The 26,688-nt window shown below is 34.4% G+C and overlaps 1 protein-coding gene and 1 pseudogene across 3 annotated transcripts in view; one reads left to right on the top strand and one right to left on the bottom strand.

Moving 5' to 3' along the window:
- Positions 1-26,688, bottom strand: part of DYNC2H1 (dynein cytoplasmic 2 heavy chain 1) — a 365,046-nt gene that overhangs the window by 34,687 nt on the left and 303,671 nt on the right. For both annotated transcript variants that reach the window (XM_082339858.1, XM_082339859.1), the window contains one exon: positions 6,559-6,668. In XM_082339858.1, the coding sequence (XP_082195984.1) occupies positions 6,559-6,668 (110 nt within the window). The remainder of the gene's footprint in view (positions 1-6,558; positions 6,669-26,688) is intronic.
- LOC309604942 (coiled-coil-helix-coiled-coil-helix domain-containing protein 2 pseudogene) lies at positions 23,136-25,032 on the top strand (annotated as a pseudogene). Its single transcript has one exon. The product of its transcript is annotated as a coiled-coil-helix-coiled-coil-helix domain-containing protein 2 pseudogene (transcript).

Below are 26,688 nucleotides of genomic sequence, written 5' to 3'. Positions count from 1 at the left end.
AAGAAGAATATCTCATATGTTCTTGAAAAGAATGTTTATTCTCCTGTTTTTGGATATAATGTCCTGTAGGTATCAATTATGTGCAAATGTTCTATTGTGTCATTTAAGACCTCTGTTGTCTTTTTGATTTTCTGTCTGGATGATCTGTCCATTGATGTCAGTTGGGTATTAAAGCCCCCTACTATTATTGTATTATTGTCAAGTTATCCCTTCATATCTGTTAGTATTTGCTTCATATATTTAGGTGCTCCTGTATTGGGTGCATATATGTTAACGAGTGTAATATCCTCTTCTTGTATTAATCCTTTTATCATTATATAATGCCCTTCTCTGTCTTTTGTTATAGCCTTTGTTTTAACGTCTATTTTGTCTGACATCAGTTTTGCTACCCCCACTTTCTTCTTGCTTCTGTTTGCATGAAATATCTTTTTTGCGCCTGTTCTCTCTCAGTTGGTGTGTATCTTTAGCCCTAAAGTGAGTCTCTTACAGGCAGCATATTGAAGGGTCTTGTTTTTGTATCCAATAAGCCACTTAATTAGAGCATTAGTCCATTGACATTTAAAGTAATTATTAATAGGTATGTACATATTGCCATTTTATTACTTGTTTTCTGGTTGCTTTTGTAGCTTTTTCTGTTCACATCTTTGTTTCTTCTCTAGTGGTTTGACAATTTTCTTTAGTACTATGCTTGTGTTCCTTTCTTTTTAGTTTTTGTGTATGTATTGTAGGTTTTTGATTTGTGGTTACCCTAGGTTCATGTTTATCCTTTAGCTGTTTGTTGTAGTTATAGTTGCTTTTACACTTTTTGTCTTTTAATCTATGTACTGACTTATTTAAGTGATCTTCAACATTTACTATATATTTATCTTTCCTACTGGGATTTTCCCTTTCCTATAGATTCTTACTTATTTTCCATTTAGAGATCCTTCAACAGTTCTTTTAGGGTAGGTTTAGTATTGATGAATTCTTTTAGTTTTTGCTTGTCTGAGAAATTCTTTATCTCTCTTTTTCTATTCTAAATGATAATCTTATTGGGTAGAGTATCCTAGCTTGCAGGTGTTTCCTTTTCAGGATTTTAAATATATCCTTCCTGGCCTGCAATGTTTCTGCAGAGAAATCAGTTGACAGCCTTACGGGGATTCCCTGTGTATGACTCTCTATTTTTCTCTTGCTGCCTTTAGAATTCTCTATTTTTAACTTTTGCCATTTTAATTATGATATATCTTGGTGTGGGTCTGTTTGGGTTCATCTTGTTTGAGACCCTCTGTACTTCCTGTACCTAGATATCTATTTCCTTCTTCATGTTTCTGAAGTTTTCAGACACAATTTCCTCAAATACATTTTCGCTCTCCTTCTCTCTCCCTTCTCCTTCTGGAACCAATAAGATGTGAAAGTTGGGACACTTAATGTTATCAGACATGTTTCTTAGATTGCTTTTTTTTAAAAAAAATGTTTTTTCCCCTGGTTCTCTGATTGGACGATTTCCATTATTCTATCTTCCAGATCACTTATGCATTCTTCTGTATCACTTAGTCTGCTATTCATTCCTTCTAATGTGTTATTTCAACTATTAAATTATTTATTTTTGACTGGGTCTTTATATGTTCTATTTCCTTGAGAACATGTTCATTTTTTAGATCAATTCTTTTTCCTAATTCAATTAACATTTTCACTACCAATGTTTCTAACTCTTTATCTGGTAAATTTTTTATTTCTCTTTCATTATTTATTTTTTCTCTTGCTCTTTCAATTGAGAGTAGTTCCTCTGCCTTTTCATTTTTTTAGACTTAACTTTCTCTGCCTCTATGAATTTAGGTGAAACAGTTACCTATTGCATCTGAAAGGGGTGTTCTTATGTTTGAGTGTCTCTATGCTGACTACATATGTTCAATGCCTTTGGTGGGAGAGCTGGATTTGATGTGGATGCCAGTCATGTCTTTCCTCAGAATGTGCTGGCAGCTATCACCTTGGTAAGTGGTGGGGCTGGAGACAGAGCTGGCCTGGGGTGTGAGGCAAGGCTTCTTCTCTGGTCAGTAGCCATCACTGCCCTCCCAGGGACAGGGTCTGATCCCATGTTGCTGCAGCAGAAGACCTGTGTGTCAGGCTCGAACTGGCTCCATTCCCTTTAAGTGTGTGTTTTCCCCACTCCCCACACCAGGAATTTTGTCCCAGGAGGGGAGTGCTGAATCAAGTGAGGTTCATGTGCATACAGCAGTCCAATGTGCTGTCTGTGCAGGCATCTGTGGTTCTGCTCAGCCACAGACCACGGTCGAGTCTTTTCCTTGGTCGCAGCCGCCCCAGATCAAGGGCTGTGCTGTGGCATGGACTAAGTGGGGCCCAACCGTTTGCTAAGCTTGGGCTGAGGCACATGATGAGGTGGTTGGAGGAAAAAACAGGCAGCCACTAGAGCAGACCTCTGTTCCCTGCCTTGGGGGCAAGACTTCTTTGTCTCTCACAACTGATCACTATCTCCAACCTCCTCTGTGCCCCAAAGGGGAGGCAGGGCCTGTGTGGCTTTTCTGTGTATACTGGGGCAAGGTGGTGGGTTGAGCTGTGGTGTACAGCGGCTGCCCTCTGGGCTGCTTCTAGGGCACCACTTGAGTAAGTGCCAACAATGGCCACCACAGCCCACCCAGGGTCCACCCTGGGACCAAGTCACCTCTGCATCCCAAAGTCAAGTCTTTTCCTTGGTCCTGGTCACCCCAGATCCAGTGCCATACTGTGGCATGGACTAAGAGGGGCCAGAGCGTTTGCTTAGCTCAGGCTGGGGTGTATGATGAGGCAGTCATGGGAAACTCAGCAGCTGCTAGAGCAGACCTCTCTCCACCTTGCCCCAGCGGCTAGCCAGTGCACACACACTCCTGTTGAATGGAGTCCAGGATTCTCCCAGCCCTTCTATTTGTCACAGTGTTCCTCCAACCAGTGAGGGGGCTTATCTCCTCCATGTAGGACCCCAGGACTGGGATGCCTAGTCTGTGGCTTGACCCACGCACTCCCCAGGGCTAGGGTCTGCCCGTATAATTGCCCTTTTCCTCTGAGTCCCCTCTCTGGGGCACAGGTCCTGATTTGATTGCTTTTCTTTCCTTCCTATCTGATTACATGTGTATTTTTCTTACAGCTATGGTTTTAAAAGAGTCCTTCTACCAGTTCCAGTTAGTTTTCAGTGAGAAATGCTCCTCCTGTAGATGTATTTTTGATGTGTTCAGGGAGAAGATGAGGGTCACATCCTCTTACTCAACCGTCTAGTCTCCTTAACCCATTTTAACTTTAAATCATTTAATTTTTTTTTTTACATCTTTATTGGAGTACAATTGTGTTACAATGTTGTGTTAGTTGCTGCTGTATAACAAAGTGAATCAGCTATATGTATACATATATCCTTATATCCCCTCCCTCTTGCATCTTCCTCCTGCCCTCCCTATCCCACCCCTCTAGGTGGTCACAAAGCACGGAGCTGATCTCCCTGTGCTATGCGGCTGCTTCCCACTAGCTATCTATTTTAAATTTGGTAGTGTATATATGTCCATGCCAGTCTTTCACTTCATCCCAGCTTACCCTCCCCCATTCCTGTGTCCTCAAGTCCATTCTCTACGTCTGTGACTTTATTTTAGTCCTGCCCCTAGGTTCTTCAGAACTATTGTTTTTTAGATTCCATATATATGCGTTAGCATATGGTATTTGTTTTTCTCTTTCTGACTTACTTCATTCTGTATGACAGTCTCTAGGTCCATCCACCTTACTACAAACAACTCAATTTCGTTCCTTTTTATGGCTGAGTAATATTCCATTGTATATATGTACCACATCTTCTTTATCCATTCATCTGTTGATGGATACTTAGGTTGCTTCCATGTCCTGGCTATTGTAAATACAGCTGCAATGAAAAGTGTGGTACATGACTCTTTTTGAATTATGGTTTCCTCAGGGTATATGCCCAGTAGTGGAATTGCTGGGTTGTATGGTAGTTCTATTTTTAGTTTTTAAGGAACCTCCATACGGTTCTCCATAGTGGCTGCAACAATTTACATTCCCACCAACAATGCAAGAGGGTTCCCTTTTCTCCACACCTTCTCCTGTGTTTATTGTTTGTAGATTTTTTGATGATGGCCATTCTGACCGGTGTGAGGTGATACCTCATTGTAGTTTTGATTTGCATTTCCCTAATGATTAGTGATGTTGAGCATCCTTACATGTGTTTTTTGGCAATCTGTGTATCTTCTCTGGAGAAATGTCTATTTAGGTCTTCTGCCCATTTTGGATTGGGTTTTTTTTTTGATATTGAGCTGCATGAGTTGCTTGTATATTTTGGAGATTAATCCTTTGTTAGTTGCTACGTTTGCAAATGTTTTCTCTCATTTTGAGCATTGTCTTTTCATCTTGTTTATGGTTTCCTTTACTGTGCAAAAGCTTTGAAGTTTCATTAGGTTCCATTTGTTTATTTTTGTTTTTATTTCCACTTCTCTAGGAGGTGGGTCAAAAAGGATCTTGCTGTGATTTATGTCATAGAGTGTTCTGCCTATGTTTTCTTCTAAGAGTTTTATAGTGTCTGGCCTTACATTTAGGTCTTTAATTCATCTGAGTTTATTTTTGTGTATGGTATTAGGGAGTGTTCTAATTTCATTTTTTACATGTAGCTGTCCAGTTTTCCCAGCACCACTTATTGAAGAGGCTGTCTTTTTTCCATTGTATATTCTTGCCTCCTTTATCAAAGATAAGGTGACTATATGTGTGTGGGTTTATCTCTGGGCTTTTTATCCTGTTCCATTGATCTATATGTCTGTTTTTGTGCCAGTACCATACTGTCTTGATTACTGTAGCTTTGTAGTATAGTCTGAGGTCAGGGAGCCTGATTCCTCCAGCTCTGTTTTTCTTTCTCAAGATTGCTTTGGCTATTCAGGGTCTTTTGTGTTTCCATACTAATTGTGAAATTTTTTGTTCTAGTTCTGTGAAAAATGCCATTGGTAGTTTGATAGGGATTGCATTGAATCTGTAGATTGCTTTGGGTAGTATAGTCATTTTCACAATGTTGATTCTTCCAATCCAAGAATATGGTATATCTCTCCATCTATTTGTATCATCTTTAATTTCTTTCATCAGTGTCTTATAGTTTTCTGCATACAGGTCTTTTGTCTCTTTAGGTAGGTTTATTCCTAGGTATTTTATTCTTTTTGTTGCAATGGTAAATGGGAGTGTTTCCTTAATTTCTCTTTCAGATTTTTCATCATTAGTGTATAGGAATGAAAGAGATTCCTGTGCATTAATTTTGTATCCTGCTACTTTACCAAAGTCATTGGTTAGCTGTAGTAGTTTTCTGGTGGCATCTTTAGGATTCTCTATGTATAGTATCATGTTATCTGCAAACAGTGAAGGAAACGATAGCAAAGATCAATAAAACTTAAAGCTGGTTCTTTGAGAAGATAAACAAAATTGATAAACCATTAGCCAGACTCATCAAGAAAAAAAGGGAGAAGACTCAAATCAATACAATTAGAAATGAAAAAGAAGTAACAACTGACACTGCAGAAATACAAAGGAGAGATTATTACAGGAAACTATATGCTAATAAAATGGACAACTTGGAAGAAATGGACAAATTCTTAGAAAAGCACACCTTCTGAGACTGAACCAGGAAGAAATAGAAATTATAAACGGACCAATCACAAGCACTGAAATTGAAACTGTGATTAAAAATCTTCCAGCAAACAAAAGTCCAGGACCAGATGGCTTTACAGGTGAATACTATCCTTCTCAAACTCTTCCAAAATATAGCAAAGGGAGGAATACTCCTAAACTCATTCTATGAGGCCACCATAACCCTGATACCAAAACCAGACAAAGATGTCACAAAAAAAGAAAACTACAGGCCAATAACACTGGTAAACATAGATGCCAAAACCCTCACCAAAATACTAGCAAACAGAATCCAGCAACACAGTAAAAGGATCATACACCATGATTAAGTGGGGTTTATCCCAGGAATGCAAGGATTCTTCAATATACATAAATCAATCAATGTGATACACCATATTAACAAATTGAAGGAGAAAAACCATACGATCATCTCAAGAGATGCAGAAAAAGCTTCTGACAAAATTCAACACCCATTTGTGATAAAGTCTCTCCAGAAAGTAGGCATAGAGGGAACTTACCTCAACATAATAGAGGCCATATATGACAAATCCACAGCCAACATCGTTCTGAATGGTGAAAAACTGAAACCATTTCCACTAAGATCAGGAATAAATCATTTAAATTTAAATAGCATCATTTGACTTCTGCCTACCATATTGGACACAATAGGTCTAGATAAATAAATGACCAAAATTTTAAAAATTAAAGTTTGCCTTTTTCAATTCTAATAAAAAACACATCATAATTGAAAGCAGTGTTCTCTAAACTAAAAGTTTACTGTTATTAAAAGTCAAGTATTAAGAAATAACACAACTATCTGGATTCAACAGTAAATTTATTTCTTGACAATCAAGGGAATGTGATCAGAAGTGAATAAATCAAAGTATAATTACCCTCTCAAACAAATAAGTATTTCATTCTATTTACCTTGCAGTTTCCTGGCGAAGCGCATTGAGAAATGTGTCTGGGTGGAAGAGTTCTGATAGGTCAAGTGTATCGGAGAGAAGAGTCTGTTTTTCAGCTCTCTCTACCCAGTTCTAGGAGGAGGGAGATACACAAACACACATTTAAAAACTTTGCAAACTTGAAAGATAAAGAAATCTATTAGAGAAGAATTATGCAGAAGTCATTTTCAATGAGGAAGTTATACAGTTTCCAAATGCTTTGAAATGATGTCTAGGAAAAAAATTTTTTTTCCACTGTATGTTGTAAAATCTGCTATAGTTTTTTGATATAATATCCATCTATCACAAAAAAGCTTCTTTGCACAACCTTTTGTTAGTAGAGATCTATTCAAAATAAAAAGTCTAAAACATGACATTTAATCTCATATATGGCGTTTAGGTTTGGACTAGCACTTCTCCTAGTGATGACTCACCTCTCAAAGTGTGCTCAGGGGTTACTGAGCATCTGGGTCTACTACTAGAGTTCCCAAGGCTGCCAATTCTTGGCAAGGCAAACTGAACTTGGGTTCCAGATCTAACAGTAAATTTGCCACCTTACTAAATCAAGTATTATAGTGGAGGGTAATGTCCAGGAAAAAATAATTTTTTTGTTAAAATGTGTTTTTTAATAGTCTTTTCTGCTTATCTGCCATTTTGTAAATCAATTTATACTTCATTTGGAGAAACATACATCATCATTAAGTATGTTTAATAAGCATAATAAAAAATTGCCATTTGGAACAAATAACAAAAAAAACAAAGCCTTCTGCAAAACTTACTATATGCTTTCCATGTATTAACCAATTTTATGCTTACTACAATCCTAAAGTTGGTGTTAAAATCCCCATTTTACAATCAGAAAATGGAGGCATGGTGAGGTTAAGGGTCTTGCCCAAGGTCACATAGTTAGTGTTGGAGCAATGTAATAAACTCAGGTGATTTGTTTTTCTGTAATATTTCTGCAGGTACTAATGTGTCTTAAGAGATTGCTTACTGACAATTTCTGAATCAGTCTGTTACTTCAGCTGTTACACAGAGATGGTACCACAGTAATGGCTATTAAAAACTTTCAGAATTCTCATTTACTCAGTAATTCATTTTGCATGATTTATAAAGTCTAGGAAAAAATTATTTATTTAATTTATGATTATGTAGAAAGGCTGTGTTTCATGTACTATAACACCCTATTATCCATCAAAGCATTTAGCCAGGCCTAGAATAGGAGAAATTAATATCTCCAAAGCTAGTGTGCTTGCATTAATATCTTAATGCATTTGACTAGTAATCCTACTCTACAGTTTGTAGCAAAAAATGTTCCTATGTCCTTCCTAGCAATTGATAATATGTTGGTTTTAAAAGTAGAAAGGACTTTAAAAAGAGATCTCTTTAACAAAGTATAATTATTTCTTCTTCCATATTATCCTTGTAATAATAACACTCCACAAAGTATCTATTTTCAATTAAATAATTAAAAATTATGCATAGCAAATATTGTTTACTCCTTATCAAATATTTTTTTAAAACATCTTTATTGGAGTATAATTGCTTTACAATGGTGTGTTAGTTTCTGCTTTATAACAAAGTGAATCAGTTATACATATACATACGTTCCCATATCTCTTCCCTCTTGCATCTCCCTCCCTCTTATCAAATATTTTTATATCTGCCTTCTATTTTCATTACCTAAACACAGTCAACAAATTATGCTTCCATGACCCATTTTTATTGTAAATACTTATTTATTTTTAAAACAACTGTAAATATATCAAATTATACTATTATTTCAAAAAGTCCTTAACATTAATTTTGAATTCAAAAACTCCAAAAGAGTTGTTGCCAACTATGGATGTGCATATGTTCAAATTAATTAAAAATTAGAGTGTGGCTGATAATCAGAGTTTAACTTCATTAAAGTCTGAACTAACATAATTAGTCAAGGAGAAAAACCCTCTTTAGTAAAAATGTTTTTTTTAGTCTATAGTAAAAATAACCTGTTAGTTTATTAAGCTTAAAGGTAGAATAAAGCAAAGGTATATTTGATAAGATAAAGTTTAAATAACAAAGATTCTTTTAATGTATATATCATTAAACAGTAAATTTCAAAATAAAGAACCAATAAGCACATTTTTTTAATTTTTAAAAACTACATTAAATTTGCTCATGGATGTTTACAGAAGCTTTATTCATAATTGCCAAAACTTGGAAGCAACCAAGATATATCCTTCAGTAGGTGAATGGATAAATAAACTGTGGTACACTGTGACAATGGAATATTATTCAGCGCTAAAAATAAATGAGCTATCAAGCCATGAAAAGACATGGAGGAAGCTTAAATGCATACTACTAAGTGAAAGAAGTCATTCTGGAAAGCTACATACTATATGATTCCAACTATACGACATTCTAGAAAAGGCCAAACTATGGAGATAGTAAAAAGACCAGTGGTTTCCAGGGATAAGGGAGGAGGGAGAGTTGAATAGGTAGAGCAGAGGATTTTTAGGGCAGTGAAAATACTCTGTGTTATTATAATAATGGGTATATGTCATTATACATTTGTCCAAATCCACAGAATGTGGATTATTATACCCATTATTATAATAAGCACCAAGAGTGAACCCTAAGGTAAGTTATGGATGTGGGTGATTATGATGTGTCAACATAGATTCATCCTTGGTAAAAATGTACAGTTCTGATGAGTGATGTTAATAATGCAGGAGGCTATGCATGTGTTGGAGCAGGGAGCATATGGGAAATCTCTGTACCTTCCTCTCAATTTTGTCGTAAACCTAAAATTGCTCTTAAAAATGTCTTTTTTTTTTAAAAAAAATGACATTTATACTCATTTAAAAGAATAGAAATAAAGACAATTAACATAACCTTTATGAGCAGTAATGCACATATATGGATTGAGCTCTCAACAAAGCTGTAGGCATATTACTGGCAGTTATTTTTCAGGAAAGGTTTCTTCTTTACTCCACTCCTGGTTACAGGCCATGCTCTTTTTAAAGGACTAGGTTTGAGACTGAACATAAGGCCCATGTCTCTTCTATGATTATGCAACTATATAGCTATAATTCTTCAAATGTTATATAATAAATGTAATCATAGAAGTAAGCAAATAAATACCTAATAGAATTGAACAACTTAATGGGTTGGGTAATTTCTTAAATACTATAAACACACAGATTCATAGGCAGTAAAACTTCTAAACTAGAATGAACCATAGAGATCGAGTATAGTTTCCTTACTATAACACAGAAAATGATTTTTCCCAGGTGATACGGACAGTTTAAAAATATTGCAAAATTTTAGTTTAAAATGGTTAGTGATGAAGCAGAACACATGAACAGAAATGGCATTCATTCATTCATTCAGAAGCACTTGCTGAAGGCAAAGAGCTTATCACCCTAGTTAGGGGAGATCAGACATGCATAGATCACTGTGGTCAAAAGGTATTAAGGGGAAAATCATATAAGAAATGAATCATGTCTCAGGAGCGATCTACTCCTATATGGACCAACATATATAGAATTTTGAACGAAAAGGCTGTTCTCTCAAGAATTTAACATCTAGCTAACTTACTGTTCACTTGTGAATATAAATGAGTATCATTTTTTAGGCCAGAGTTCGGAAAATATATAAACCACACCTCTGTATCTTTTTTCTTCTAAACGTTATTCAAAAGTGTTCTCCAATTCTTTTATATATTACTCAAAACTAAGATTTTTAAGGATGTAGAAGTCAGTTAAATCAGTTAAATATAAAATTATATCTAAATGATTTTTGTAACAAAATTAAATGGATATAATAAAAAAAAATCTTCTAAAAAACTCGAAGGGTCGCAAAGCATAAAAACAGAAATAATCAAATCAAATGATTGGAGTAAATCCAATTGTATAAGTTATATCCCACAGAGAAAAAAATATTTCCTTTCAAGTGTTCACACACATTTATGAAATACATCATATATCTAGACACAGAGAAGAAAATGAGCTTCAATCTCATCATATTGAAACAAAAATACAAGAACTTAATATATCATAAAGGTGGCATCAAAGATCACTGGGGAATGAAAAAGATGTTCAATAAATGGTGCTGGGGGAAAATTATTCACTTTTTTTGGGAAAAAAGTCTAAACTTTAATTCACATACAGTCTAAAATTATGCTAATTAGCATTCAGAGTTGAAATAGTGTTGAAAAAGAGAAAACCAAGACAAGGGAAAAAAGATTATGTCTGATTAGAATGGTAGACCTTTTTTTAAAAAAGAAAATATGTGTTAGATTATAAAAAATTTTGTATATACCAAAATATCATAAATAAATGTAAAAGGCATTAAAACTAAATTTGGAAAAATATTTTCCACAAATATGAAAATGAATTAATAACATTAATACAATTGTAGACTGTTTACATGCTTATTGAAACATAAAGATAGGATCATCCTCAATAGTTATATAAATTTAAAAATTAATACATGGTTTTAGTCCTTCAGAATACTAGAATGAGAAATGATAATGCTCAAATGTTGTAAGTGTGCAACATGGACACAATTTTGGACACAATATTTTTATAAAGCAATTTGATGAAATGTGCCAAAGCTTTGAAAATATTCAAGCCATTTTACTCAGTAATTTCTTTTCTTGGGATGTAAATTAAGAAAGTAATCAAGAGATTATTATGGCTTGCTCATTTAAAATTATTTGTAATATTAAGAAATCAGAAGCATAATAATAATAGAAATTCTATAATAATATATAATAGAATAATAGAAATTAGCTAATTAAATTATGATACATCAATACAATAAAATATTACATAACATTAAAAACTGGTATTTGAAGAATATTTAATGACAATGGAAAATGTTTATTACTTAATGTATTTATCAGAATGTAAAAATATACACATAGTATTAACCTGATTATGTAAAAATTACTTGAATACATAGAAAAAATATTGACGAAAGCCATTATCAACTTATATCATTTCAGTTGGGTCTGACCTATAACCTATTAATGACTGTCTTCATTCACATTTTATAGCAATTATTTAGTATTAAGATGAAATACATTAATTAACTGATGCCATTTTATTTTGTTTTAATGAACTGTGTTCCTTCAAAAAAGGGTTTAAGGCAAATAACAAATAATTCAGGCAGTCATTCTTCTCAATGTGCCATCTTTCACGTTCCTTCATCTTTTCTTCAAAATTATTTAGTATAAGTTTAGAGATTTAAGAATCTGCGAACAAATTCATCCAGAATTAAAATCTAATTTATCCAGAATGAAATTAAGTACCTCCAGTCATTGACTGGAGTAAACAAAACATTTAAAGTTATTAGTATGTTGACAAGTCTGGATATAACAAGTTTCTCAATTCATTGGATTAATAGATAGTAATAAACTGCAGCTCATCTGCAAGGTAGATTATCAGGAATTATATATTGGAATTAAAACCTCAGAATTAGTAATTAAAGACAAATAAGATCTTTCTTCCTAGGAAAGACTTGTTGTACCAACTTCAAAAAACAGTAGGTGTACTACTAGATGTTTGCCATTCCTTGAATCTAAATTTTTCCTAAATTCAAACCTGGGTTTATATCATCATATTTCAAATCTTGTGCATTAGGTTTACTAGTCATATAAACATGGGAGAAAAGATAAATTAAGTAAGCTCTCCAAGTTTAGTCTTTTGAGTCTCAGTTTCAAGTCATCTTTAAGTAGACTTTTGAGACTGAAATGTAAAATATGGAGTTCAAGAGAACAAGATTGATTTGGATGAGTTTTCTGGAGATCTAATCATTTTGACTACATGATCCCTAAAAAAATAATTTCTTGCCTCATGTGCTCCATTAATAAATTTACCTTGCCTATCAACTTTAGAGAACTGCTTTTTAAAAGTGTGTTAAATACACTGCAGTTAAGATTCCATCCATTAATGTTCTGCTAACCATTTACATTGACTTTAATTCTTCACGGCATCTCAGAATTTTGATGTGTTTTGATTTTTATTCAGCTAAATTAATTCATAATTTTCTTTTTGATATCCTCTTTGTACCATAGGTTATTTAAAAGTAGGTATTTAAATAACTTCCCGGTATTTTAAATTTCCTCAAATCTTTTTGTTATTAATTTCTAACTCCATTTTATTGTAAATTCTTTTAGATTATTTGATACAAGTTTCATCTACCTATGGATCCACCTTGGTATAATTCTGTGTGCACTTGAAAAGAATGTGTACTCTGCTGTTGTTGAATGTAATGTTCTATAAATATCAATTAAGTTACCTAATAATGTTGTTTAAGTCTCCTATATCCCTACTGCTTTTCTATCTGCTCATTCTGTCAATTATTTATTGAGGGAGGTTTTGATATCCCCAATTTTAATTGTGGATTTATCTATTCCTCTTCACAGTTCTATCAGTTTTTACATCATGTATTTTGAAACTCCGTTGTTAAATGTGTAACAGTTTAGTATTGTTATGTTCTTTTGATGACTTGATCACTGTATCATTATAAAATAACCTTCATTATCCCTTATTATATTCTCTGCTTTGAAACCTGCTTTACCTGATATTAATATAGCTACACAGTCATGGTATATCTTTTTCTATCATTTTGCTTTCAACCTATTTGTGTCTTATTTAAAGTGCAATGCCATGATGCCTGATAGGCATCCTAGTTGGATTTTGTTATAAGCAGTTTGACAATTTTTGCATTTTAGTTGGTAGCTTTGAAAATATGTATCAATGTAAATATACTACTTAATGATTTATTTTAACATTATTTAGGGAGGAAATGAGCTTATAAATAGCTATATATTGTAAAAGAAAATTTTAGGGTTTAGGCTGAGCAAAATAGAATTCAATGAGTAAAATGATGGCTTTAATAATAATAATTATCACATTTTAGTAACATAATATCATGAACATAATATTTATCACATGTATCTCACTCACAGAAGTCAATGTCCTTACAATAGCATACAAGGCCTTCACTGTCTGCCCCTACCCCAATTCCAACCTCTCCCCCCCCAACCACATCATTCTAACCTTTTACTTCTCTGACCACATTTTCCTTATTTACTCTCCTTCAGTCACACTGGCTTCCCTTTCGCAAAAAAATCTTCTGCCTCAGGGTACTTGCCGTTCCCTCTGCCTGAAACTCTCTTCTAGCAGGTATCTATCTGCAGGGCAATTCCCTCAACTTCTTCAGGTCCCTGTCAAATACCACCATATCAAAGATGTCTTCCCTAATTCTACCACCTTAACTAATTTTTTTTTTTTTTTTACATATTTTACCTTTAGATCTCTATATGTTATTAATAGGAGTTAAAAAAGAAAGTATCTATTGTCAAGGTAAGTCAACAGCTGTATTTTTTTCACATGGAATTGGTTAAAAATTTTCTAAAGGACTTCACTGTGTTTCTTTCCTGAGGGTGTTTCAAAGTAAATTGTCTAAGAAACTAAATTTTCATTTCCCCATTTTCATGTTTTTAGGCAATTTATTTCAACGAAACAACTTTAGAAAAAAGAAGTAAGTGTTGGCTTTTGAGAGGGGCTTCAACATTATAAGCTTATAAAGAAATTCTAATGTTCTTGGCCATTCTCATCTCCTACTGATCTAGAGATATGCTGAAAGCTACCTAAATCATAAGAAATCTCTCTTTGCCTTAACCTCTCCCACTGTGGATGCCACTCACTTGCAGACTGGATAAGATTTCTTAACCATTTACATTTCCCCTGTTAAGGCAAAGAAATCATGTTTGGAAATGAGACTTGTTTTATGGTAATTTAACCTTTATTCATTCTAAATTCCCCATGAAATTGCTAACCATCTTGTACAATGGAATGCCAGAATTAGCAGTAGATCGGGAGCCATAGGGAAAAGAGATAATATTGTCCTGTAAGGTATCTTTTTAGAAACAGTATTAATTAGAATAAGAAATTTCTCCACACACTAATTTATGAACAGAACTTGATATTGCGAAATGACATTATGATAAAATATGTACACAACATGAACATCCATATTCATTACAGTGGAAACCACTATAGATAATGTAGTAAGCTCTCTGCTTTGCTTTACTATTTCTTTAAACTTAATATCCTAATTTTTCTACATGAAGTTAGCATTTTCTTCCTGTTTGAACCCTTGGCATAGTGAACACAACCTGTCTCCACAGGGATAAAAGAGAACAACATTTCTGAAAGATTTTTCTACAAGAGACCTGTTACTTGTTAGGCATTCTTTATAATTCTGCCTCTAGTATATTAAAACACTAAGGTTTATTCTCTCAGTATTTATCAGGCAATTGCAAATAGTATAAAAAATGAAAACAAAAAATGCACAGTATTTTGGGTTCTACCTTGTAGGTTATTTCTGGATTGTCAAAAATATCTGTCAAAAATATCAAAAAACAAAAACAAATCTTGAATTAACAAAATAGAGATTGAACAAACCAAAAAACCTTACCCAAATCATTGAGATACACAAAAGAAACTAAACCTTAGTAGCAAACCTAGGTGCTTAAAAAACTGAGAGCATGTTATATATTTCTCATTGCTTAGAAAAACTTAGCTACATCCCTACAGCCAAGATAGCAGAGTATGAAGACACTGAGCTCAACTCCTCCCATGGGAACATCAAAATTATAACTCTTTATAGAACAACTATCTATGAGAATGACCTGAAGACTAGCAGAAAAGATTTTCCACAACTAAAGATATAAAGAAGGAACCACAATGAGACAGGTAGGAAGGGCGTAGATGTAGTTTAGTCAAGACCCACATCACCATGTCAGTGATCCATAACTGGGAAGATAATCATAACTGCAGAGGTCTGCCAAAGGAGTGAGGGGTCCAAGGCCCGTGTTGGGCTTTTCAGTCCATGGGTCCTGCACCAGGAAGATGAGCCCACAAACATCTGCCTTTCAATGCCAGCAGGGCTTATTTATGGAAGAGCTGGAGGGTTATAGGAAACAAGACTCTGCTCTTAGAGGGCACATGCAAAATCCCACACAATCTAAGTTCCAGCACAGAGGCAGTAATTAGAAAAGAGCCTGGGTTGAACGCACTTGCTGATCTTAGAGTCTCCTGGAGAGGCAGGAGGTAAATGGGATACCCCCTGGGTACACAGACACTGGCAGCACCATTTTTGGGTGCCCTTTCTACCATGGGACACTGGTGCTGGCACACTCCACTTCGGAGTTCTCTCTCCCACCTATTAGTGCCATAAGATTACATGTCACCAGTGGCTGGCACCAGTCCCAGGACCCATTGGGCAGTGTAGTCACCTGTGCAGGGACAATATCCTACTCACAACACACTGGCAGCCACAGTTTGAGATAGGACTTGGCAGTCAACCAGGCCAGGGCCAACCATGCATACCAGTGTGCCCACAGTAACTGGTCCTGTTACTGTTACAACAGAAGGGCCCAGGCAGCCCACATAGGGGGCACACCTAGAGCATCTAGCTCTGATGACCACAGAGGTGTCTGTGGCTGGACCCCACAGAATATCTCCTACATAAGGCCACGTCTACAAGATCAAGAAATGTATATAACATATCTAACACATAGAAATAAGCACAGAGAATCAGGTAAAATGAGGAGACAGAGGAATATGTTCCAAATGAAGGAACAAGACAAAACCTCAGAAAAAGAACTAAAGGATGTGGAAATAAGCAATCTGAGAATGGATTCAATGTAATGATCATAAAGATGCTCAACAAATGGAGAAGAATGGAAGAACACATTAAGAAGTTTAACAAAGAGTTAGAAAATATAAAAAAAAAAATCAAACAGAGCTGAAGAATACAATAACTGAAATAAAAAAATAAGCTAGAAGGAGTCAACAGTAGATAAATTGATACACAGAAACAGATAAGTGAACTGTGAGACAGAGTAGTCAAAATCATGCAATCTGAACAGAAAAAAAAGAAATTAAAAAAAAATGAGGGTAAATTAAGAGACCTCTGAGACAACATCAAGCATACATTCACATTATAGGGGTCCCAAAAGTAGAAGAGAGAGAGAAAGGGGCAGAGAACTTATTTGAAAATATAATAGCTGAAAATTTCCTTAACCTGGCAAAGGAAAAAGACATCCAGGTCCAGCAAGGATAGAGAGTCACAAATAAGATGAACCCAAAGATATCCACACCCAAAATCATGACAATTAAAATGGCAAAAATTAAAGATAAAGAGAGAATTTTAAAAGCAGCAACAGAAAAGCAGCTAGTTATGCAACAAGGAACCCCCATAAGACTATCAGTTGACTTTTCAGCAGAAACTTTGCAGGCCAAAAGGGATTGGCATGATACATTCAAACTGATGAAAGAATAAAGCCTACAACCAAGAATACTCTATCTGACAAAGCTATCATTCATTAGAAGGACAGATTAAAGAGTTTTACAGACAAGCAAAAGCTAAAATAGTTCAGGCACCACTAACCCAGTGTTACAAGAAATATTAAAGGGACTTCTCTAAGCAGGGAAGAAAAGACCACAACTAGAAATATAAAATTATGAAAGGAAAAATCTCTTTGGTAAAGGCAAACATGGAGTAAAAGTATTATATCCACCATTTATAAAGCTAGCAGGAAGGTTAAGAGACAAAAGTAGTAAAATTATCCATATCCGCAAGAAGTAGTACAGGGACATACACAAGAAAAGATGTAAAATATGAATTCAAAAATATTAAACATGGGGGGCAGTAAAAATGTAAGGTTGTTAGAATGTGTTTGAACTTAAAAGATCATCAATTTAAAATAGTCATATATGTTTTTATGTATAAACCTCATGGTAATCACAAACCAAAAATCTATAATAGGTACACATACAAAAAAGAGAAAGGAATCCAAACATAACACTGAAGTTAGTCATCAAATCACAAGGGAAGAGAGTAAAATAAGAAGAAAGGAACCAAAAAGAAATACAAAAATAACCAGAAAACAATGAACAAAACAGCAGTAAGTATACGCCTATCAATAATTACTTTAAATATAAATTGAAAGAGACTTACTTACAAGAGACTCACTTCAGATCTAAAAACCACACACACTAAAAGTATGGGGATGGTAAAAGGTATTCCATGAATATGGAAACAAAAAGAAAGCTGGGGTAGCAAATCTTATATCAAACAAAATAGACTTTAAAACAAAAAGACTGTAACAAGAGACAAAGAAGGACAGTGCCTAATGATCAAGGGATCAATCCAACAAAAAGACATAACATTGTAAATATATATGTGCCAAACACAGGAGCACCTAAATACATAAACCAAATATTAACAAAGGTAATGGGAGAAATAGACAGTAATACAATAATAATAGGGGAGTTTGACACCCTAATTACATCAATGGACATATCATCCAGACAGAAAATCAATAAGGAAACATTGGCCTTAAACACATTAGACCAGATTTAGACCAAATTGCACTATATATACATACACACACACACACACACACACACACACACACACACACACACATACATACATATATATATAGAACATTCCATCCAAAAGCAGCAGAATACATAATATTTCCAACTGCACATGGAACATTCTCCAGGATGGATCACATGCTAGGACACAAAACAAATCTCAATAAATTAAGGAAGACTGAAATAATACCAAATATCATTTCTGACCAGAATGGTATGAGCCCAGAAATCAACTACAATAATAATAATAATAAAATAACTGCAAAAAACACAAACATGTGTAGGCTAAACAATATGCTACTACATAATTTCACTGAAGAAATCAAAGAAGAAATCAAAAATGCCTGGAGGCAAATAAAAATGGAAATCCAAAATCTATGGGACATAGCAAAAGCAGTTCTAAGAGAGGAAAGTTTATATCAATACAAACCTACCTCAGGAAACAAGAAAATCTCATATAAATAATCTAACCTTACACCTAAAGGAACTAGAAAAAGAAGGACAAACAAAACCTAAAGTTAGTAGAAGAAAAGACATCACAAATATCAGAGCAGAAATACACAAAAAAGAGACTTAAAAAAAAAAATAGAAAGATGAATGAAACTAAGAGCTAATTCTTTGAAAAGATAAACAAAATTGATAAACCTTTAGCCCAACTCATAAAGAAAAAAGAGAGAGGACGTAATCAATAATATCAGAAGTGAAAAAAGAGAAGTTACAACTGACACCACAGAAATACAAAGGATCATAAGAGATTACCACAAACAATTATATGCCAATAAAATGAACAACCTAGAAGAAATGCACAAATTCCTGGAATATACAATCTCCCAAGACTGAACCAGGAAGAAACAGAAAATATGAACAGACCAATTTCCAGTAATGAAATGGAATGGGTGATTAAAAAAATCTTGAAAAAACAAAGTCCAGAACCAGATGGCTTCACAGGTAAATTCTATTGAACATATCAAGAAGAGTTAACACCTATCCTTCTCAAACTATTCTAAAACATTGCAGAGGAAGGAACACTTCTGAACTTATCACAAGGCGAGAATCACCCTGATACAAAAAATCAGACAAAGATAACCACAAAAAGAAAATTATAAGTCAATATCACTAATGAACATAGATGCAAAAATCCTCAACAAAATCTTAGGAAGCCAAATCCAACAATACATTAAAAGGATCATACACCATGATCAAGTGGGATTTATCCCAGGGATGCAAGGATTTTTCAACATCTGCAAATCAATCAATGTAATACACCACATTAATGAATTAAGAATAAAAACAATATGATGATCTCAATAGATGAACTAAAAGCTTTTGACAAAATTCAACATCCACTTGTGATAAAAACTCTCAACAAAGTGGGCACAGAAGGAACCTACCTCAACATATTAAAGGCCATATGAAAAGCCCACAGCTAACAACATACTCACTGGTGAAAAGCTGAAAGCATTCTCTAAGATCAGAGACAAGACAAGGATGCCCACTCTCTTTTATTCAATATAGTACTGGAAGTCCTAGACACAGCAATCAGACAAGAAAGAGAAATAAAAGGAATCCAAGTTGGAAAAGAAGATGTAAAACTGTCACTGTTTGCAGATGACATGATATTATATACAGAATATGCTAATAACCCTTAATAATACCACCAAAAAACTAGTAGAAGTCATCAATGAATTCAGTCAAGTTGCAGGATACAAAATTAATATACAGGAATCTGTTGTGTTTCTGTACACTTAAAGTATCAGAAAGAGAAATTAAGAATACAATCCCAGTTACAATTACATAAAAAAGAATAAAATACCTAGGAATAAATCTAACTAAGGAGGTAAAAGACTTGTACTTGGAAAACTAAGACACTGATGAACAAAACTGAAGGTGACACAAACAAATGAAAGCAAATATCGTGCTCATGGATTGGAAGAATTAATATTGTTAAAATGATCATATAACCCAAGGCAATCTTCAGATTCAATGCAAACCCTATCAAAATACCAACGGCATTTTTTTCACAGAACTAGAACAAATAATTTGAAAATCTGTATGGAAACACAGAAGACCCTGAATACCGAAAGCAATCTTGAGAAAGAATAAAGCTGGAATTATCACGTGCCCTGATTTCAAACCATACTACAAAGCTACAGTAATCAAAACAGTATGGTACTGGCAAAAAACCAGACACATAACTCAATGGAACAGAATAGAAAATCCAGAAATGCACCCACATTTACATGGTTAATTTATGACAAAGGAGGCAAAAATATACAATGGGGAAAAGACAGCCTCTTCAATAAGTGGACAGCTACATGCAAAAGAATCAAACTGGACTACTTTCTCACACCACATACAAAAATAAACTCAAAATGCATTAAAGACTTAAATGAAAGGCCTAAACTCACAAAACTCCTAGAATAATACATAGGCAGTATGCTCTTTGATATCAGTCTTAGCAGTGTTTTTTGGATCTGTCTCTTCAAGCCAGGGAAAACAAAAATAAAAATAAATAAATGGGACTATATCAAACTAAAAAGCTTTTCCACTGTGAAGGAAACTATCAGCTAAACCAAAAGGCAGCCTACAGAATGAAAGAAAATATTTGCAAATGATATCTCTGATATGGGGTTAATATCCAAAATATACAAAGAACTCATACAACTCAACATCAAAAAAAAAATTATTAAAAAAAAGGCAGAGGACCTGAATAGACATTTTTCCAAAGAAGATATACAGATGGCCAACAGACATATGAAAAGATGCTCAACATTCCTAATCATCAGGGAAATGCAAATCAAAAATTCACAATGAGATACTACCTCATACCTGTCAGAATAGCTATCATTAAAAAGACAACAAATAACAAGTGTTGATGAGGACTGGAAAAAAAAGGGAACCCTCGTGCACTGTGGATGGGATTATAACTTGGTACAGCCATTACAGAAACAGCACAGAGCTTCTGCAGAAAATTAAAAATAGAACTGCCATATGATCCAGCAATTCCACTTCCGGGTATTTACCTAAAGGAAACAAAAATGCTAATTCAAAAAGATATATGTACTCCAATGTTCACTGCAGCATTACTTACAATAGTCAAGATATGGAAGCAACCTAAGTGTCCATCAATAGATGAATGGGTAAAGAAGATGTGGTATATGGAGAAAATGGACTATTACTCAGCTGTAAAAAATGAAATCTTGCCATCTGCAATATGGATGGATTTAGAGGGCATTATGCCAAGTGAAATATGTCAGATGGAGAAAGACAAATACCACATTATCTCACATGTGGAATCGAAAAAGCAAAACAAACAAATAAACAAACCCAAACAAAAACAGAGTCATAGATACAGAGAACAAATAGATGGTTGCCAGAAGGGCAGGGGATGGGGTAGTGGGTAAAACAGGTGAATGGGATTAACAGGTACCACCATCCAGTTATATATAATAAATAAGTGAGCTGGCTGCAATATACAGCATAAGGAATATATGGTCAATAATACTATAATCACTTTGTATGGGGACAGGTGGTTACTCGACTTATCACGCTGATCATTTCATTATGTATGCAAGTATATAATACCTGAAGATAACATAATATTGTATGTCACCTATATTTCAATTAAAAAAAAACTTAGCTGTAATAAACCTTTTAAGAAGAACAATGCCAGGCCACGTAGTTTGGTAATGAATACATATTCAGGGACAAACTAACTTCTAATATGAATTTGGTAAGAGCATGATAGATATTTAGAAGGCTTACTTCTTCTAACTCTATAAATTAAAGTCAACTGGTCTAATTCTTAAAAATCTGAACCACTTTCTAGTTGGGTTCTGTTAATGGTCCCTCACATGTATAGTTGACTTAAAAAAAAAAAAAAAAACTCAAGCTGTACAAACGTCTGAGTGAAACTAACCTCTACAGTAGTAGTCTTGAATGAAATGATTTTGCTAGCTTTTTAAACTTTGTTGACTTAATAGACGTGGTCTTATCTCATTAGAAACAGAATAAACCTTATCTTACCTTTAAAAAGGGAAATCTTTACTCTTCCTCTACCCTTAATATATCTATCTTTTACAATACTGGGCAGTCTAGCTAAACCTATGGTATTTTTTAATTTGAAAAAACAGAAACCATAAATCTGGGTTTCTAGGCTTAATATTTGACACAGGAAGTGTTATTTTTCAATAAAATCTTATGGTTTTCTTTTATACCCTTGTGAAGAAAATTTTGGAAACGAAAATTTGATTATCTATGTTTTTTCTTGATTGTTTCCCCTGGCTTTTCCAAAGACAGGAATGAGTTAAGTTGCATGAGTAAAACCCTCACAGGGTTCATGCAGAACCTGAACTACTGTGAGAAACAAGGTTATTAGGAATATCTTTTGCACAGCACTTAATTTTTAGTGTGGCAAACCACGAATTTATATAGTCCACCCTATTTATAGGTCCCCTCCTAATAATCAATTATAATTTATAATTTATGATTACTCCAAGTTCTTATTTAAGACCAATCCTTCACATATGCACAGGGATCTATTTTCTCTTATCTTTCCAAGAATTTTACTCCTCAAATTGTTCCCTTTCTTCTTGCACTATTATATTTCCTCCTTTATTGGATACAGATATGGTGAAATAGTTCCCACTAAAAACCAAACCAAACCAAAAAATACTCTATTGGTCCTTCTTCTCACCAGCTATTATCCTATTGATATTTATCTGTGCCACTTCATAATAAAATTCCCTAAAAATAAAATTGTCTAGTTTCATCTATAATATTTGACCTTTTTAAAACACTTTGACCTTTTTAAAACACTTTCTTCTCTTGGCTTCTCAATCACCACAGTCTCCCAGTCTTTTTTCTGTCTTCCTGACTATAACTTCTTGGCGTCCATCATTGACTCCTCCTCCTTTCCTGGACTTCCCAATATTGGGGTGTACTCAGGACCATTACTTGGTCAATCCTATAGTTTTAAAGACCAGCTTTCTATACTTATGATTCCCAACATTGTATCTCCTACTCCTACCTGTTTCCTGTCACTTACTTTTCTGACAATTCCACCATGATGTTTAACAGTTATCTAAACATGTTCAAATCAGAATTCTAAATTTGCAAGACCACCTTCCTCTTCTAAGAAATCTTCTCTATCACCAGAATCCTTCAGCTCAGTGAGAAATTCAATTGATTGCTCAGGCCAAAACCTTGAAATTATTTTTTACATCTCTCTCCCATGTCCCACAGCCAAATTCACAGGTCTGATATAAAAATCTTAGCACTTCTTCATTTCCACATCCACCACCCTAATCCATAACACCATCACATTATCACTTGGATTACTGCAATAACCTCTTAACTAGTTAGCCTGTTCCCTGCCTACATCTGTTTTTCCCTCAGATATGTTCATGATTTGCTTTCTTACTTCATTCAAGTCTCTGTTTAAATATCACCTCCTAAGTGGCCTTACGTGACCACTCGTGCTGAAGTGTCACCCTTTTCAACCCACTCACTTTCTAACTCCTTTAATCTACATCAATTTTCTCTACAGCATCCTGATATTTATTAGATATAAAGTTCAGTTTGGCTTCAATATTTCATCAAGATCTACTATTTGCCTTCACCTCTGGTAGCCCCAATAAATAGATGCTTACTTTAAAAATGTCCTGACATTCCCAGAAATGAATAATATAAATATGTGTATAAGCACAGATGTTACTACCCTATCTAATAAGTGTAACAATGTTACAAATGCCAACAAGGTATGACATTTAGATTTATTTAAAATATTAGATTATTTACTATCACATATAAATAGGCATTTTACGTGCCACTTGGAGTGAAAATAACCCCTTTTGTGCTCTATAGGTTGAAATTCTCTTGCTCTAAACTATAAATGAGAGTTTATTATTGCAAGAGTAAAATTTAAAAAATAATCGTGAAAACTGTTAATTTTATATTAAAAAATTAAGAACTCTAGAGTTCAATAAATAGAGAAATTGATAATTATTACAAATATTAAGAGAGACTACAGTAGCTAGATAAGTGTAAGGAAAAATGTTGGAAGAATTTTAGTCAAGAAATATTAATACAAATTTAACTAATATGAAGAATAATATACATATTTGGTTATCTTGAAATTCAGATCTTTGTAAAATTGACATACCTGCATTTGCAACACTAAATAAAATTACTATTAAGAACAAAATTTAGGAGTCTCGCGTTTGAAGACCCCGCTTCGCCACGCATTTAAGATGCCTCGTGGGAGCCGAAGCCGCACTTCCCCTGTAGCCCCTCCGGCCAGCCGGGCACCTCAGATGAGAACCGGGCCCAGGCCAGCGCCCGCAGCTCAGCCACCAGCAGTGGCTCCACCATCTGCTGTTGGCTCCCCTGCTGCTGCTCCTCGGCAGCCAGGTCTGATGGCCCAGGTGGCAACCACTGCAGCCGGCATGGCTGTGGGTTCTGCCGTCGGCCACACTCTGGGTCATGCCATCACTGGTGGCTTCAGTGGAGGAAGTAATGCTGAGCCCTCAAGGCCTGACATCACTTACCAGGAGCCTCAGGAAACCCAGCTGGCACAGCAGCAGCAGAATGGCCCATGCTCTTTTGAGGTGAAACAGTTTTTGGAGTGTGCCCAGAACCAGGGTGACCTTAAACTTTGTGAAGGTTTCAGTGAGGTGCTGAAACAGTGCAGATTGGCGAACGGGTTAGCTTAATCAAGAAGTTCCAGTTGAAGGCATGGAAAATCATCTCTCATGACCACGCTGATTTAGCATTAAAAATATAATTGATAGTGAGGATATAAAGTATGAAGCCACCAGTTAAACCGCTCCTCAATCATTAATAACTTTTGTGCTTCAGGATTGCAGTGGAAGAGGGTATTCTCACCATATGCAAGCTCACTGAGATGATATTGAGTTTGGGGCTAGGCAGATGTTTGTGTGGCCTCTTAAACATGATTTTGTTTGTGAATTAATTAGAATAAAGTGATTTTATTTCCAAAAAGAACAAAATTTAATTGTAGGTTATTTAGTTTTATTTAACATCAATCCTTCAAGGGGAGGTTCTAGTTGGGAATACTTTCTATCTTGTGAGAATGAAGTAACAATGAAATATTAGCTTTGCCATCTTGAATTTTCTCAAGGAGAAACAAGGCCCTAATACCATTTACAAAAAAATCCAATATAAATCATCTTCAATCCAGGCATAAACAATTTTTAAAAATACAGAAAAGAAAAAAATAAAGAAAAATTAGATACATCAAATATTTATTTTCTCACTTTTACAATTTCAAAACAATAGACATTAAAAGGAATATTTATTTAGGAACATTTTTTCATTGAGGTTTTGAATTTGTGGAGGTTGAAAAAAAGCTTAACAGAATCATTAATATAGATTAACAATCGTTTTCAGGACATGAAGTATGAGGAGCTTTGAGATTTCTTTAAGCTATAGACCTTCTGTTCAAGGTTTTTCCTAGAAAACATGTTACTGAAATATATTTTCCTAAACTATTTTTACTATTCACAAACAAGTTAATATTATTGGTAGTAATATTAAATATTCTACTTTAATATTATGTGCAATAGACAATTAGATAAGCATATATATCTTAAAGTCCTTTTAAAGTGTGACAATGTGTAAATCAACAATGAAACCAATCGCTGCTTTTCTTGCTTGTGAAGAGTTTTCCAGCTGCAAATAGCTAACAACAAAGTGAACCTGATAGAAGATACATTATAGAATGGAAAATCAGCATGCACTTATCATTGACAATGGAATAAACGTGGTGAGGGCTATGACTGATTTAGGAATCAAAGGTACACAATGTTTTGTTCACAACTTTCCATTGGTTTTCAGAAATAATAACAGTATTCGATAGGACAGACTTATTGACTATAGCAGAAAAATTGTCAACTACTTTCATTCTTCTTCTTTAACCAAAGATAATACTATATGACATAAAAGACATTTTTCAATTGTCTTGTTATATACTAATAAACTGTGTTCATACAAGATGTAATGGAAGACTTTAAGTGGTAAAAATGGCTGTATAAAGCAAGGAAAGCCTTGAAACAGTGTTTTGAAAATAAGGGTACCAACATAGCAGATATTACTAACAATCACTGGTTACTTTCAGGGAAAGTAATTTGTTTGCTAGAACCTGCCAATTCTTCAAAAAACCAAACTTGTCTCAAGAGTTTAAATTCTCTGCATGTTTTCTGCTGTAAAGATCCTCTTACTGTGATACTCCAGGAAGCTGCTGAAATTGGTATGCATGTGATAAAAGCTGAGATGCAGATAAAAATTCAGAGAAGATTTTGTTATCTTGAAAGCCAGTTATGTTGCTATATTGTCACATTTCTAGACCCAAGATTTATCTTCTGCAAGAAGTACAAATAGCATGGTTTATAGGATTGCTTCTATAAAACTGCCAATCGTCATAGACTACTGTTTAGTATTCCAAATGTGCAAGATAGTTGACTACAGGCAGAAGTAATCAGCTGACAGTATTGAGAAATTACTGTCCCTGTACAAAATTTGACTCCTAAAATTCTGTAATTCTACTGCTATAGTAATAGCTATATTTTATTGGATAAAATTTCAGATATACTATACCCTAAGTTCATTCTATAATGGCGATAATCCAATTTAAAGTTTGACTGTAT

Source organism: Balaenoptera borealis (genome assembly GCF_965194805.1).
Source record: "Balaenoptera borealis genome assembly, chromosome: 11".
Lineage (NCBI taxonomy): Eukaryota > Metazoa > Chordata > Mammalia > Artiodactyla > Balaenopteridae > Balaenoptera > Balaenoptera borealis.
This window is presented reverse-complemented; position numbering and strand designations above follow the sequence as displayed.